This window comes from Spinacia oleracea, chromosome 2 (genome assembly GCF_020520425.1).
Source record: "Spinacia oleracea cultivar Varoflay chromosome 2, BTI_SOV_V1, whole genome shotgun sequence".
NCBI lineage: Eukaryota > Viridiplantae > Streptophyta > Magnoliopsida > Caryophyllales > Amaranthaceae > Spinacia > Spinacia oleracea.
In genome coordinates this window covers 27,640,446-27,657,337 of record NC_079488.1, presented here as the reverse complement: position 1 = coordinate 27,657,337, position 16,892 = coordinate 27,640,446, and the positions used below count along the sequence as shown (strand labels likewise).

At 37.3% G+C, this 16,892-nt stretch overlaps 1 protein-coding gene across 2 annotated transcripts; it reads right to left on the bottom strand.

Moving 5' to 3' along the window:
* Positions 1 to 754: 754 nt before the first annotated feature.
* On the bottom strand, positions 755 to 16,150 carry LOC110791011 (protein REDUCED CHLOROPLAST COVERAGE 2). Of its 2 annotated transcripts, none has more exons than XM_021995770.2 (23): positions 15,594 to 16,150; positions 15,169 to 15,230; positions 14,918 to 15,010; positions 12,640 to 12,712; positions 12,277 to 12,543; positions 10,401 to 10,465; positions 10,142 to 10,273; positions 10,005 to 10,046; positions 9,417 to 9,926; positions 9,148 to 9,305; positions 8,540 to 9,044; positions 8,316 to 8,378; positions 8,133 to 8,234; positions 7,030 to 7,350; positions 6,624 to 6,716; positions 6,442 to 6,543; positions 6,259 to 6,363; positions 5,661 to 5,794; positions 4,919 to 5,102; positions 4,248 to 4,379; positions 4,052 to 4,164; positions 3,458 to 3,539; positions 755 to 3,369 (listed from the first exon to the last, which is right to left on the bottom strand). In XM_021995770.2, exons 1-23 carry the CDS (start codon positions 15,661 to 15,663, stop codon positions 1,300 to 1,302), a joined length of 5,478 nt encoding a protein of 1,825 aa, XP_021851462.2. In that variant the 5' UTR covers positions 15,664 to 16,150; the 3' UTR covers positions 755 to 1,299. The 2 variants fall into 2 exon arrangements, with proteins under 2 accessions (XP_021851462.2, XP_021851463.2); XM_021995771.2 differs by having other exon boundaries at positions 12,277 to 12,540.
* Positions 16,151 to 16,892: the final 742 nt, after the last annotated feature.

The following is a 16,892-nucleotide window of genomic DNA, read 5'->3' as shown; positions in this document are numbered from 1 at the left end:
GTGGATTTTGTGTTGAACCCGCCCCATCCCCGCCCTCCCCGCCCCATCCCCACTCGCCCCGCTTCATACCCACTATGGGTGATGGAGTTAGTTTGGATTTATTTGCATGTTTAGGTGATAATATGAATTTAGGTGAGATTTCTGAGTTTTTTATTTTGATTTTTTTTTTTTGTAATGATGGGTATTTTTTCCGATTACATACGATACTTTAGTCATAAGATTTTTTTTTCTAAAGTTAACTTTCATTACTCGGTATATATGGAAAATGTTTGCTAAATAAGAAAAATTAGGCGGGTATTGGCGCGGGTATGGGGCGGGGATAAGACGGGGATGGATACCCAGTTGGGTGATGGGGCGGGGATAAGACGGGGATGGATACCCAGTTGGGCGGGGATGGATTTTAGTTTATACTCGTTGGGGCGGGGATGGGGATGAATTTTGTACCCGCCATGGGTGATGGGGCGGGAATGGGGATGAAAATTTTAGGTGGGGATGGGGATGGAGGGACCTACATCCGCATCCGCCCCGCCCCATTGACATCCCTAGGGTCAGGGTCAAGACCAAATTTAAAAGGGTAATTAATAGGCTTTTATCTTAAGCTTTTTTCTTTGGTAAATACATTAAATTCAAAGATGGAATTTTGATGGAAAATGCTCATGGCTTCCTGCCTTGGAAAAATGCTCCTGCACAAACAATAGAAAAAAAAAATGTAAAATTCAGAGATCAATGTAAGTTTCATAGATGTAGACGATCATAGAAAACGTTTTGGTCAATTGAAAGCACAGCATTGCTTATTATTACTGTTAAGAGGTCTTTCACAGAGGCTCAAAAAGGGAAGAAAAATAAATAATCAATGCAAAATTGCAAAAAAAAGAAAAAAGAAAAAAGAAAAAAAAAAAAAAAAACTCTATCCCAGCTCTATCTTGTTCTCTACTTGTACGTTAAACAATCTCTATCAACAAAATATTACACGAATGGTACTACATTGAATAATTTGTATTAACTAGCATAAATATGGCGCGGTCCATAGTCCCATAGCCGCCATGGTTGAACCTCCATTGCAAGCATGCATGCTCATTAACTTGAAACACTTGGTATACACTATACACTACTTTGAGTATAAGTCAAAAGCAGCTGTATTAATGTATGCTTTACATAATCAAGTCAGATCTGAACCAAAAGCATACTGCTTTGTCAAAATATGCTCCTATTGATTCACTCACCTGTTAGACGGCTGCTGCACATCACGGAGCTGTTGAATGTGGTGGCAGAATTCCTCTATCAACAAACCTATCTCGTTCAACTAGTAACCTCAACAATTTCAACTTGGTTGTCACTGTTATCTCCCAAAGTTTTACTGGATTTTTCCTCAACTATATCAGATAGAGCTGCTTCTGCAACAGGAGACTCTTCAGTCGCAGTTGTACCATTCACATCTGCTGTTTTTTCTTGTTCTCCTTGCTTATCAGAGGCAGTTGTTTCGAGTGAAGAGTTCTCTGAATATTCTTCAGTCACAACCTGGTCTTTTGTTTCAGCAGCAGTTCCTAACAAAGTGTTTTCTGACTTTTCTTCAGTCACAACCTGATCGACGTTTTCAACAGCAGTTTCTGACGAAGAGTACTCCAACTTTTCTTCAGTCATAACCTGAATATTGACTTCGGCAGCAGTTTCTATCGGAGAGTTCTTTGATATTTCTTGAGTCACAATCTGATCATTGTTTTGAGCAACAGCTGCAGCATCAGCAGACTCCAGGGAACCATCAGGAGATCCTGGGAACCCATGTTGAGCCTCTGGAATGCCATTTAAGGAGGGCAGGTAACCGTTAGGTGATGTAGCAACACCATTTGGAGACATAGTAGCATAACCATTTGGGGACATTGGCATCCCATTTGGTGGAACCATATAACCATTTGAGGTTACCGGGTATCCATTCGGAAGCCACGATGGAACAGGAACAAACTCTGTCGCATGTGGGTTCATGATTAAAGCAGGATTGAAGTGGTTTACATCCCCAATATGTTCTCCGTTGTGAATTCCAGGTTTGAGGCGGACACCCCTGTTCCCAGACCTGTTATAACTTCCAGATAACCGTGGACCATAAGGAACTCTTGCAGTAGCTGATTGATGGGGTGATCTACGGACAGGACTAACTGCCATCATAGATGTTATATTTACAGGTGGAGGTAGTAATCCAACATGGTCTTTGAAACCTTGTACTGGAACAGACCCAAAAACTGGTATTATTGATGGATTATACGGGGGAGCTGATGCAGAAAGTTTCTTGGTTGATTCCTTCCCACCTTCTTCTCCTTCATGTTTCTCCCCTTCTGTTGGAGAAGGAATTCCACTGCTTTCCACTGTCAATTCAGCATCCTTTCCACTTGATTCCGAGACTTGGATAGTTTCAGTTTCTCTCTTTTCCACAACTTCACCATCCTTCAGATCTGAGGTCAATAAGGTACTCAAACTTCCAACTTCAGCACTTGTTTGGATCTCAGTCTTTGTTGTATCCTTGATCGGACTGGTTTTAACTTCATTTGGTAGTACCTTTTCTGGCTCATCTCCAGATTTTCTTTCTTCATTACTGGTAGTTTCTTCCAATTTCTCATCCTTCGGTTTCTGAGTTGTTTCTTTCTCTGAAACCTTAACTGGTGCTTTTTCTTCAGATTGAGCTGATTCTGAACTAGTGTTTTCCTCCTTAGTTGATTGTTCTGCAACTGCCTTCACGATTGTTCCAGGTGGGGCAAGAGCAACCTCTTTGTAGGAGAACATCTTTCCAGCTGTCTGAACATTAACTGAACTTGCAAGAGGAGATGACTTGGGAACTTGCTCAACCAAAGCTGGACTAGTTGGTGCAGACTTGATATTCACTACTTTCTCAGTTGTTGCAGCAGCTGAGGTGGTTGTGGTGTTATTCTGCTTTGGACTAAAGCTTGTACTCTTGGAAAACTTTTTCGGGACTGATGGACTAATAACAGTAGACTCATTTGATGGAGTTCGTGGGGATGTAAAATTTGCAGCCTTCCCTCGGTATCGTGGCTGTTGTTGGTTCACGAAATTTGTATTGAGTTTTGCTAGGCTTGGCCTCCTTGAAGTAGAAGGCTTGCGGCCTGTGGCTGACCGGCCTTTAGGAACAGCTTCTTGCCATCCTTCATCTGAATTGTCATCTTGTGATAGATCACCGTTCAGGACGGTGACTGTTTGGACACTCAAATTATCTTCTTTCTCATGTGCAGGCTCAACAAGAATAGGTTCAGATTTGTTTTCTTTGTCACTGATGCTCTCAGGTTTATAGCTCGTTGATATATTTTCATCCTTGGGCGATTCATCTTCAACCGTTTCGCAGGTTTGCTCAGTTTTGTTCTTGACCTATAAATATACTTACTCATCAATATCTAACTTCAATCTAGAGAAATCTTTGCTGGGAACAAGTAGTACTTAAATTAGCTATCGTCACCTTTGCACGAGCTAGTTTCCTTTGGGCTTCTCTTGCTCTTAGTTCTTCTTCTGGGGTTATATAGTCCAGAAGATCTGATACACTGTTTTGGAAGTTCGTAAAGCCAAATATGAGTATTTAGTTATGAAAACATAAGCCACAAATTATTTGTTGTTACAAACAGTTCAATATCTAGCAGTCATACTGGTTGTGCCCCGTGAGATTACAAAACAACTTCCTCCCCTCTTTTATAGAATATCATTTATCAAGAATTGAAACAAAATTGCATATTATATTCTTCTCGATACAAGATTTACCTATTCGCCAAGCAACAAGTAGTACAGGCAGGTTAAAAGTTAAAAAGGGGCCTAATGGCCTACTATTTGGGACGTACTAAAATATTAATGTCGCCTATTATTCAGGGATGGAACCATCGAGGGAGTATCAGATTAGTAATGAAGGCGAATAGCATTAAACTGGAAACAACTTGCAACCATTCTTCATCAATATGTTTTAGAAGGCAATGTCAGGGGACAAATAATGTGAAGACTGCTGCTTGCTATTAGTTTTGAGACATGATGCTAGAAAATAAGGGCTCGTTGAAATTTTAGATACCTCAAGTGGCCTTTGCTGGAAATGGAGGCATCTGGCTTTGGGGTGCCATTGCGAGCAGCTTCTTGCTGCTCTAGTGCCTTAGATTCAAAATATTCAAGCCAGGCGGCCGCATCCTGCAAAATTGTCATGGATTGAGTCAAATACTCTGAGAAGCTGTGATGACTGATGACAAATCTTGGGAGTTCAAAATATTCACCTGAGTTCTTAAGTCTTCTGATCCGAGTTTTGCCTGCAGAATTTGCAGAGTGGTCTGCTCATGCTGAACACTTAAGGAGTAAGCTTCCATCAAAGATAGAGCAATTGCAATGGCATGATAACTCGCTGCAGTCTGCATGAGAAAGATGGAAAATTTAGATTTAGAGTCACTAGGGGTGTTCATCTGTCCAAGACCCGGAGACAGGACCGGTTATGCTTGGACCGGACAAGGACCGGACCGGAAAATCGGTCCAATACCCGGACCGGACCGGTTGTAGACCTATTTATTTATATTTATTTTTTATTTTTTCTACAAAATACGGTAGAAAAGAAAATTTACATATAAAAAACTATTTATTTGAAGCCATTTTTTGAAGCTAAAATAAAATATCTCACAATATAATAATATTTACAGCATAATAAAGGAGAAAATTAACCTTTTAAATAGTTTATATTATATTTTTCTAAGGAAAAACTGATCCTGTCCGAAACCCGGTTTTAAAGGGTTTTGGACCGAAAATTAATATTTCTCGACCCAAAGACCGGACCGATTGTCTACGGTCTGGTCCGAGGTCGGTCCGGTCCGGTCCATTTTTCCGTCCGGATCGGTTTCAAAAGTTGACGACTGATGAATGATGATGGGAACGAGAAGGGGGTGATGAGAAAGATGACCTGGATATGATCAGCTCCAAGCAGTCTCTGGTTGCACTTTAGAGCCTCATGAAGATATCTCAATGCAACATGAACGTTCCCCAAACCTTCTTCCATCATTGCCACATTAATATATGTGGCAGCAGTGTTTGGATGAGAAGGACCACAAGTTAGATGCAAGAGATATAGTGCACGATTGACATACCTGGGTCAGCAAGTGTAATCTTTAATTTTCAGCAAAAGCTAATATTGTAGAAGGCAACAGATGACATCCTAGCTATTTAGGCTTAATTATAGTTTTCGGGGTTAAGTCTCAGAATGGTCTGAAATGTTATTATTCCTATATGCACCAGACTCAAACTGACTCGACGAGAAGAAGAAAAACAACACTTCGGACTATCTTGAGAAAGTGCCCAAAAAACTTGACATTATCCCTGAATAATATCAGAAAATTGGTAAAACTTGAGATTTTTCCTTTGGACATCCTGAAAATATAGGAAGGCATATGCCAAGTCAATCATGAAACCCATAAGGGCCATGGTTGATTAGTTGTTGACCCAGAATCAATAGGACTAGGAAACTAACTCAGGCTTTACCACAGATCACAGCGGTTTTCAGCATTCTTGCAGTTAAATTTTCATAGAAATATCCAATATTCTTCTCTTTCTTTAAGGAAATAATAAATTAAGAAATGCTTTGCAGCAAATCATTATTTTGTAACATTGCAAAAAATAGCCTCACTTGAAAAAAATTGAATGCTCACTTTAGGGCCAGTTCTGTATGCTGAAGACGATAATAGAACACGGCCAAATCTCCATAACTCTTCATTGTGTCAGGATGATCAAGTCCAAGCTCTCTTTCATTGATGTCCAATGCCTTTTGCTGGTAAATGGTAGCCTAAAAGATATCATGTAGATTAAGTAAGCCAATTATTGATAGTGCTAAAATGGGAGATGGTTTGGCATCAATTTTATTTTATTTTGGGTACTAGGAATAACATTCACAGGAATTGTTCAGATTCCTATTATCATTTAGCAAATGCTTCACTGCTTCATGCTGAATCAGTCAGAACTGAGAAGAAACGACGAATAATCTAAAGTGTTTTTTGATACATTCAAGTTTCACAACTTGTTGTCCGACTCCAGAACTACAGACTTAATTCAAGCAGGAACGACAAACTTGGATTTGGAAAGAATCTAATATTTTGGTAATACGAAGAGGAAATTGCCCCAAAAGTTGGACGAGGGTCAACACTCACCACAAGTCCACAAGTAAACCACTGATGGCTCACTCAATTTGTTTTACAAAGTATATATATTAAGTTCCTTAACAATAAAGACTTTAGTTCACAAGTCAGTTACCTGATTGAAATCTCCTGTATGGTAGAGCACTACAGCTAAAAGACTATATGCTCCGGCTGTCATGCGATGATAAGGACCACAAACGGAAACAAGCTTGGAGAGTGCCTTCATATAAAAACAGAAATTAGCTTTAGTATAAGCTTTTCTTAACATAATTTGCATGGGAAAGAAAATGTTTGAAACCTTAGTCCCGTAGTTGACAGCATCTTCCAATTTGCCTTTGTCCAAGGAAGTTTTTGATGACTCTAAGAGTGTACGCCCATCAGCAGAAGAACAAGCGACATGCTGCAGAATCAAACTTATATGTAAACATTACAGAAGGATAGCTAAAAAAATCTGATCAGTTTTTGTGCACCTCATTGTACCTTATAAACTGGAATCATGCTTATGATGTCCGACTTCCGAAATGGACAGGTGGTGTCCACTTCATAGTCTCTTGGAATGAGCTCAAGTCCAACCTGCAAAAGATAACTCCAAAAGTTCAGAGAAATAGAGCACAAGAGAAAATCAATGGCAAACTTATAATATGTTTTAGAGGGTAAGCTGATGCCAACAATTCTCTCCAAAAAAAGTTGTCCTCTTTTCCTAAAATAAAAATGATTTATGATTGGGTTTCCTAATATGCCCTACTTAAATTTAAGGATGGGGAAATCATATCTTAAATGTAAAGAAATTTTTTGTAAAATTATGTCATATCCTCGCTTATGACAGGTTGGTAGTTTGGAACATTGTGACTATTAATTCAGGATGGAGGTAGTTAACAAAAGGAACCTTATGGCTAATCCCGCGGAGGATGGCAAACTTTCTAAGATCTTGGCAGATTTCTTGTTTCCACTGCCAACCAAACCTCTTCAAAAGAAATGTTTCCAGCCATTTCTGTTTCAGGTTATCATCATTGACAGTTTCTTCATCAGCATTCTCAGATGATGGTGATCCAAGCAACACATTTAAGCATGCTGCTATTGCACCCGACAATTCAGCAGCATCATTCACTGCCGCAACCACAGCTTGCAATACATGCTTATAGGCTCGAATAATCATTTCATGCACACACAATGACTGTACATGTGGGAGTTTGTCGGCAAGTTCAACCTGGAAAGGGAGGCAAAAACAGTGAGATATGGACTCTAGAACTATGCTGATCATAAAGCATAAAGTAATTGAGAAGAATGTAACGAAGAAATTAAAAAGATAACCCTTGCACTATTATCTTCCATGGCAGGTCCATCCAGAAATTAAATTACACATATGCTTTAATTCCATAACAGGTAGGTTAGTAGGATCACTCCCTGTCTATTTTTCTGTACACTTCAGGTAATATCTTAAGTGTCAGTCTGCAGACAAATTTTCTAAAACTCACCTTTGTCAACATGTTATATGTAAACCAAGGTAACTGATTTGGCGCACCTTAGATTGATTTTGGCACTCCTTGTGAGTTGAGCTCAAAAAGTTGTGCTCTCACAGTGGGTGTGCCAAAATTGTATGATATAAATGCAAAGTTCCAAACTAATTCCGTTCTGGGTTTTGATGTTGATGCTAAAATCCAAGCAAATCATGCCTTAATTAAGCACTTGGGAAAGATTAAACCACGGTGACACTTTCAATGCCCTAAATGCAAGCTTCCTGGAGATTTCTGAAGCATTGGGATCAAAACTAACTAGCTGTATAACAGTCAAGCACCAGAGCAACACTGGATCAAGTAACTTCTCCAGGACAACTTCTAATCCTCCCTAGAAAACTTAGTGGTGTATTTGATTTCTTAGAATATTACAATAAATCTTCAACTTCTATCCATGGCATAATGGAAGCAATTTTAAACACAGCATTCCTAAACACGAGGATAACAAATAACTGGAAAAGTATGAAAGAATTACCACTTGTCCTAAAGAACACATCTTCAGGCCCCTTGTATGCATAAAATCAGTTAGTGTCCTTCCATCGACTGGAGAAAGTTCCAGAGAGGCAAAATCTGACACCTAAACAAATGGAAGTCATAATTCACATCATATACTTAGACCATGCGGAAGTAGAGAAACAACCAAGAGAGAAGGACCAACCAGTTTCGGGAGGGCTGTATCAGCATAGTATTTATGTGCCATTTCAATAAGTTCATCAGGGGCCTGACAGTGTAAATAGTATAACATCAGTATGGATCATCACCACGCTAGTCTTTCAGGTTATCAACTGAGTCAATTGAACATGAGAATCTCCTATGAACTTAAAGCAACACGACAAAGAAACGAACTGAAAACTTTTAATAGAGAATTCATAGGGAGATGACCTTTAAATGAAGACCAGTTTCTGATTCTTTCAAACGTAAATAAGCTGCTTCAGATATTAACTTCCTCCATAGGCTTTCTCTCTCCGCATCAAGTTTCTCTAGCTCCTTTGGATCAGCTGCATCTGATTTCTTACTCATGTCTAGTCCATTATCTGTACCAACTTCTTTACCGTGCTTTTCATCAATTCTCTTTTTAATTTCCTTCAGTAGTCCTCCTTGCTTCCCAAGACCCTTTACAGCTGGCTCAACCTTAGCCTCCTCAGCATTCTTGGACTCTGCTTTTCCTGAAGCCTGATTTTGCAAATGTTGTACCCAACAAGCACCAAGCTCCCACCTTATGGGCTTCACAGATTTAGTATTTTCTGCCTCTAACTTCAATATACTCTCAGCAATCACTTTCCTGACCAAAGACCTACCAGAACGCAGTTCTTCAAGGTCGGTACTTTGTGATCGTGGAGCAGAAGTAGATGGTGAAGATAATGGCTTGTGCAACAGCATTCTCAAACTGGTAAAACAGCCAATTAGAGAATGATTTATTAACCATCCAACCACGGATGTTGAGATGTTGGAAGAAATATAGCTAATGTGCAATAACTAAATGCACTAACCTATTTACATTCAAAGCATTGGCACCACCTTCAGGTTGGTCCTCAATCTCGATGTCTTGGGGAATAGGTTTTCCTTCCCAGTTTACCTCACCAGAAGCTTTCACAACAGCTGTGTAGCCACAATGTCTAACAACCACAACAGCCAGTGTAGGAGTGTCCTGACATGATAAAAGACTTATAATTTGATCATTCAAGAACTTCTATGAGAAAAACAATGAAATGCTTTAATCGGATCATCATAGCTATACAGACGATAGGAAGTTACTTACATGAACTGTAGCACTTTCATCAGCAGTTATTCCCTTAATTAAATTTCTACGGGCAAGCTCCACTTGGGGCAATCCAAGAACTTGGCTACCATCATTCTTGCAGTCCAACTTCTTACTAGCATCAGCTACATCTTTTGTTACCGTAATTAGCAAATCTCCAATTTGTTCCTCATGTACCTCAACAGGAGAGCTGGGATTGCTTTGGATGATATTCTTAATAGCAGCAACAGCTTTAAAGACGGAAACGTCGACAAATAAACTATGGAGGAGGAAAGCTTTCCTGTCTCGTACTTGCCTCTCCTCTGCTGTTTTGCAAGGCATTGCTGCCAAGATTGCAAACTCTCTTGCCCATTTTCTGCGGTCATGCTTACCATCTCTTCCTTGGCCACCTCCATTTCCTCCCCAGTTCTCATCTTCCACAGGAAGAGGTGGGAAAACAGAAGGGTTATCATTAACCACTGGAGGGACAACCCATGTGTTTGCGCGAAAACCATAAGGTAGGTTGCCAAACTGAAAGGAGAGATACAAATTATACATTCATCTCCTCTTAATTTCTATCTTCGGCAATTATATTGAAAGTCTAATTACCTTGTTATGTTCCGTAAAAGCTTTCATAAGAGCCTTGTATGCCTGCATAAATGGCAAAAATAGAGGTAACCTGGTAAAGAGCTTGACAGTGCAACCAAACAACATGATGTCAGACTAAGGAGGTAACATCACATTACCGCATCAAACACGCGGCTAATTTGCTGCAGTAGGCCAATCAATGAGTGACAACGGAGTTGTCGGCGCCCTGAAGGATAGAATCCTTCTCTTGAGGCGACAATTGTCATAGGCTTTCCACTACAAACCCGGACCTTAAGATATACATCACACATAAATAAACTCACCTATATTAGGCTAAAAAGAAACTCTTAATGAAAGACAGGAAGAAACCTGCAGGTATTTCAATAAACAGTAGAGACTAATTAGAAAAATTCTTACATCGATTTGAAAAAAATCATCTTCTGTTTTGTCCTCAAGGAATGGGCGATTAGATCTTCTAATATCTACAGGATATAAAAAGTACATATTATAGAGACCTTCAAGAGATGTCTAAATAAGGAAAAGCTAGACAATAAAATGATAGTAAAGTGGAAAGTAAATCAATAATCCAGTAGAAAAAACACAGCTAATAACAACATATTAGAACAATGTTGATAGAAAATAAGCTGAAAGAAGTTGTTTGACATTTATTTGGAGGCACACGAATGTAAACTTAATTAAAAGATTGTTATCACTTGCTCATCCTGCTAATAATAAATGATTAGCACTCTTTTCTTGTTTCTTCTTGATCAGTGGCTTCGTAGGTAAGCAAGGATCAAACATGCACCCTAACACCCAAACGAAACAACGAAAAGATTGGTGTTTGAGTACGTTGATGGCAGTGGCGGTGCCAGGATTCCTTGACTAAGGGTTCGAAATTCTCAGATAAATATAATAAAATCAATCATCATAATCCAAAAAAAAAAATTACATCTAATAACGCTGGTGCATATATGCTATTATAATAACATTAAAAGAAATTACCGTTGAACACATGAAAGGGTATCTTAGTTTAAAGTCTTCATCTTATACGTAGTATTATCCTATTCAAAATCATAAGTTTCAATAAAGAAACAAATAAATTATAACTCTAAACTAAAATCTAACATTCTATTGTTCAAATTACTAACAAAATAATTCGATTGAACAAATTTGCAAAAAGTAATTACAAATTAAAAATCAAGAAAAGTAGTGGAGAGATTTTATATGTTTTGGTTTTTAAATGTAAAGATTTTAAAAAAATAACAAAAGAGAAAAAATTGATAATTGGAAATCAAAATAATTAACATTTTCCATCGACTGCCACCAAAGCACCGGATAATTAGTGTTACATTCCGCGTTTACTTATCTCTTCATTTTCTGCTGTTAACTTGTCAATTTTTCACGAAACTAGTAAGGGTTCAGTTGAACCCACTCAACCCTTACTAGTGCCACCACTGGTTGATGGGCATTCCTATGGTTGTCTTGAGGCTCTCTTTAGCAAATTACGGCCTATGCCACTCTTAAACCTCACATTTCATTTCCAATAACACTTCACCAAAAGTAAGTTGTTTGCAACCCTACACAAGTTATTCACTTATTCGCCTGCCTCCCAAAAGGCCAAAATACAGATTCAGCTCAACTATTTAACGTCTATTTAAAGTAATAATTTGCGAACTAAGTACACAATTAGTAACAGTTTGGGGTTTTCAGCTTGTTTTCAGTTAACTTTCTGTAATTTCTAAACTTTATTACAGTTTTCAAAATCACATAGCAGGTAAAAGCAGCAACAATGATTCATATCAACAAACCATTTTATGGCGATTGCACTGACATTGAGCTAGTCTATTGACTTCCATATTTTATGATTCCTAATTCCTAAGAAGAGTCTAAGACTAGAAAATGATTAATCTCAAATGATCAAACCTTGCATGATTTTGTTCCAAAATCGACCATGCTTAGAGTGCGTTCTATTCACCTGATTCGACTAATCATAACCATATTATTTTATGTTGATTGACCTAGAGTAGCTCTTTCTACAACATACCTAAACTTATTGCCATTGGTATTCATTTGAACTTCTTGTCTGAAATCCTACTTAGTATAGCTATCTATAAGAAGCTAAAAGTCATTACTCGTACTTTTTTAAGCATTAATCAAACATTTAAAAAGCAAATGTGACGATTTTCATGCATACTTAAGTAATTAACACCGATTAATGAAAAAACGCAGCCATTTGATCATAATAGTTAATTAAAAAAATCGAAAAAAAGAGGAGAGAGAAAAGAGAACTGACATTGAATAGGAGGAGTCAAATTAGCGAAAGAGAAGAAGTCGTAAAACTGCCCCAACTGCGGTGGCGGACACATATTAACCTCTCCCTTCTCTCCTCCCGCCGCCGCTGCCGCCACCTCATATTTCTTCTCACTTTCCGATTCTCCCTCATCTTTCGTCGAGCCGGGTTCTTTCCGGGCCAGTTTCGGCCCAAACGCTGTGGTGCATGCCACAATGTCCAGCAGCCGCCTGACATGTACGACGGCGTCGTTTTCGGTGTAGTCCTCTGCTGTTTGATTTTTGGGAAAGGCAAAAGAAAGTGTAATCAGGTGTGACGCAGGTGCACAGTATGAGTTGAGATATGAACCGTTAGATCAAAGAATACCTTCACAGATGGTGAGATGGCAAGGCTTGAGGGAAAAGATCTCCACCGTATCTTTGAGCTTTGGTCCCCTCACCTGTTTTTTTTTTTAATGTTTTTAAAAGTTAGTTCATTAAACTCTAACAAGAATTTTAAATTTCCGTTGGAATTGATTGTAAACTAGGTACACCCGAGTGTATAATAAATGGTCCACAATATTTAGTGTAAGCTTTCGTTAGAAATATTTAATTGATAAGTTTCCATTCAATTTTTTTTCCCTAGTTTTCTGTTTTTATAAAACTAAAACCAAAATATGAAAATCATACAAAGTTGTTTCCAGTTTTTGTTGCCATTTTTCAAAATCAACATGATTAATATAGGTACAATTATCTTTTAGTTCATGATTCAATCTAATTCATATGACTTATAAAACCTAAAAGCTAAAAATTGAAGACGGACCGTTACCGAACGAGCCATTACCTCTCCTCAAGCAGGGATGTCAATGGGGAGAGGCAGATGCGGATGTAGGTTCCTCCATCCCCATCCCCATCTAAAATTTACATTCTCATCCCCGCCCCATCACCCATGGCAGGTACAAAATTCATCCTCATCCCCGCCCCAACGGGTACAAACAAAAATTTATCACCGCCCCACCACCCGCCTTGTTATACATCCCCTCTCATCCCCGACCCATATCCGCGCCAAGACCCACCTAGTTTTTCTTGTTTAGCAAACATTGTGGTAAAAAGTAACTTCCATAACAAAAAAATTCAAACAAACAAAATTAAAAGTTTTGCCTTAATTTATATTATGACATACTACAAACAAATCCAAACGCGTAAAAAAAGTTGTTCAACTTTTTATCTTTTTTAAAAATTTTAATTCACATTGAAAATGATACTCGAGTAGGTCAGACGAGTATCAAGCAAGGCGGTTGGGGATGGGGTGGGTACACAAAATTCACACCCGCTCCATCACCCATGATGAGTATGATTTTTATACCCATCCCCCCATTACCTGCCAAACCTCCCTCAAACCTCGCCTATTTGGGGCGGATGCGGGACAGGGTCTCCCATAAAGCCCGCCCCACTGACATCCCTATCCTCAAGGATGGGTCTCGTGACAGAAAAAGAAAAAAATGACTATTCTATGAGGTGAAAGAAATATATTTACCAACAATTTTTGTTTTGTGCAAAGGACAAAAAGACTTCGAATGTGAGGCATTACATTTATTTTAAAGTTATTTTCCGAATTTAACTACTCCATTAATAATGATTTTTTTTTTAAAGTTAGACAAAATGCAATCATAAATGTCAAATGTTGTCTTCATTTTGAAATACAACTTCTTGCAAAAGATCTTTTGGCACTTGTTAAACTATCAGACCGCATTTCATGTCACTCATTTCCTACCTACCTTGCATACTATTAGACACAATATAAGAGTTACCTAAGTGTTAAACGGCCTAATAGCATACTGACTCATTTTGAAATAAATGGAGTTAAATAGTTCAACATAATTGCATTTACTTCACTTCTGTCATTATAAATTTATAGTATGAAGTAATAGATAAAAATAAGATAATTTTACATGAAGCTAAATTCATTAAAAAAAATGGAGCTAAATGGTTAATCATCGGTGCTTTATTAACAAACAACTCACTTTTGACGTTTTGTATCATATTTAAGCATTCAATTAATAATGTGATTGTACCAATAAATTGAGAAAAAAAGAAATCTATAAAACTAAGATGGTACTCCGTACTTTTTTTTGTTATTATGACATTGGCACAGTGATAGCTACGAGGTTATACGGTTGTTACTACATTTAAATCTTTTCTTCATACAATTTTTAAATACATAAAAAGAGTATACTACGCATTATGTATCCGTGCTCCAAATTACATAAAATATTAACTTCGCAAAGAGGGACTTTTATCTAATTTGGGATAATTAATCATATTGCTAATAAAAATATATAAAAGAGTATACTATGTAGGTTCACGCTTCAAATTACATAAAAGTTAACTTATTGACTTTTATCTAATTTCAGATCATTAATCATGTTTTTAATCAAAAATATTAAAAGACTATACTAGACTTTATATATTCATGCTTCAAATTACATTAAAGTTAACTTCGCAAAGAGTAACTTCTATCTAATTCGGGATAATTAAACATGTTGTTAATCCATCAATAATCACCATATCATTTATTAATTTTGATGTATCCCATTAATAAAGAACGAACAAAAGAAGAAAGGAGGGTCCAATAAGGAGAATGTAAAGAGAAGAAACAAACGAACCTCGTGAGATAGAGAATAATTGGTCAAATGACATGTCTCAAAATGCACAGCCAACAACTTTCTCACATCCAAAATCTTATCAGTAGATATCCCCTACATCCAAAAGTGCCCACACATTACTTAGCGAAAATCTCATCCCCAATAACAACACAACCATTTCATCCTTTCCAAATTTCCGGCATATTTTGTATACAATAGGTTTATTGTAATGTAATGTAATTCAGAACAAAGAGGTACAGTTACGTGCATACCTTAAGAGTAACTCGACCGTCGTTTGGTGTGTCAACCGTTACTTCAATTACTGTTGGTAAAACTGTAAAAACAAATCAAAATTAAGTTAAAAAACCATATATGTATAGTATAGTAATCCCAAATGGACGTAGAACAAAGTCTACTCTGTTTCAACTATAACAAAATGAGACTTTTTTAGAATAATATATTGACATATATTTCTTACGTGACGTAACCAATTACCTTTCAACGCATATACATTTTAGCAAATTTTTAATCTAAATTTCCACGACCTTTGAATTTTCTGGGGTTGTAAAAGAGGATTACAACATTACAGACGTGGTATAACCGTTGTGTTATTATGAACTTTTTTCCGATGATGATGAACATATATACTTCATCAAAGAAAATAAACAATGATGATGAATTGATGAGTTGAATATACCTTTTTCCTCCTTCTTCTTCTTCTCTCCTTTAACCTTGTTTTGCTTAGCCTTACTAGCCTTTGGAGCCATTTCTTAACCACCTTTTTATTTCTTCAAACTCTCACAAAGTCACAATATATAATTCAATCAATAATTAATGAACTAAAAGAATACTTATTTGTTTGGAAATTACAAACAAAAACCTTGCATGAAACTCTAGTTCATTCAAATTATGTAGAGGATATATAAATGTATACTTGAAAAGAAGTGATGAAAAGGCGGTAGTCGAATCGACACGAGACGAGGAAAGATAGGAGGATAGGAGGATAAGGTGACACAAGAGAAGTGTTAAGAGGTTTGAAGGAAAGACAAAGAAAACAAATAGAATAGAAAGAAGGGAGAGCTAGCTAGAAGGCAAGTTATTATAGACCATTCAATAAATAAATAAAATTAAAATTACATGAAAAATAGATGATAGAAACTTAAGACAACATTCACATTCTATCTTTTTAATTTTGCTTGGGTTTCTCTTTCAAGGATTGTTGGATGGGTCACAGTTTTCTCTGTGTGAAGAAGTTTTTGTCCATTTTTGGTTTGGGTGATTGGGTTCTTGGGAGCCGCGGCTTATCAAAAAGGATTTTCTCGAATTGTTTCTAGCATGTAGTCTCCTATGTGTGAATGCCACGTGGCTATCAAAATATAATTTTATTAGTGGTGGTGAAATTAGGATAACTAACTAGTATAGTACCCGTGCGATGCACGGTTTATAATCTTGATATTAATTTTGCAAGAAATCTAAACTATAATTATAAACAATAATTATCAGAATAGAGTTTACAAATATTCTTCTAATTAAATTTAATCATGGATAGACATGTTATTATTGCCCCATTATCTGTCGTATCTATCTAAAACAATAAAACAGACATGCGTACGTAAATAAAATTAATTTCATCCCCGTTTATCAACCGTGTCATACATAAAGTTATATTTATCCAACCTTTACTTCAATAGTCATATCCACCATTTAATTACTCGATCACTAACACCTACTGAGTACTCAACCATCCACTTTATTCGGTTAAAGACGACTTCAAGGCAGGGCGGGTGCGAGATGGTCTCTACACGTCTGTACCCACCTAAAATTTTATCTCCATCCTTGCTAAATACGAGGGGTATGGTACTCATCCCTATCTAAATCTCTGCTTGGCAAGGTACAAAATAAAATACATTCTCGTTCCATCACCCACCTCAAACCCACCCCTAAACCCGATGATTTTTATTGTAAGAGCTTAGAATTGTAGAGCTTTATGATAGAG

Bases quoted from the DNA above. Each gene is read 5' to 3' on its own strand.
- LOC110791011 (XM_021995770.2), bottom strand. From the start codon at position 15,663: ATGGCTCCAAAGGCTAGTAAGGCTAAGCAAAACAAGGTTAAAGGAGAG. The intron at 15,011-15,168 runs GTATGCACGTAA...TTTTGGATGTAG, and splicing joins ACGGTCGAGTTACTCTTAAG to GGGATATCTACTGATAAGAT. The intron at 5,795-6,258 runs GTAACTGACTTG...GATATCTTTTAG, and splicing joins ATACAGGAGATTTCAATCAG to GCTACCATTTACCAGCAAAA.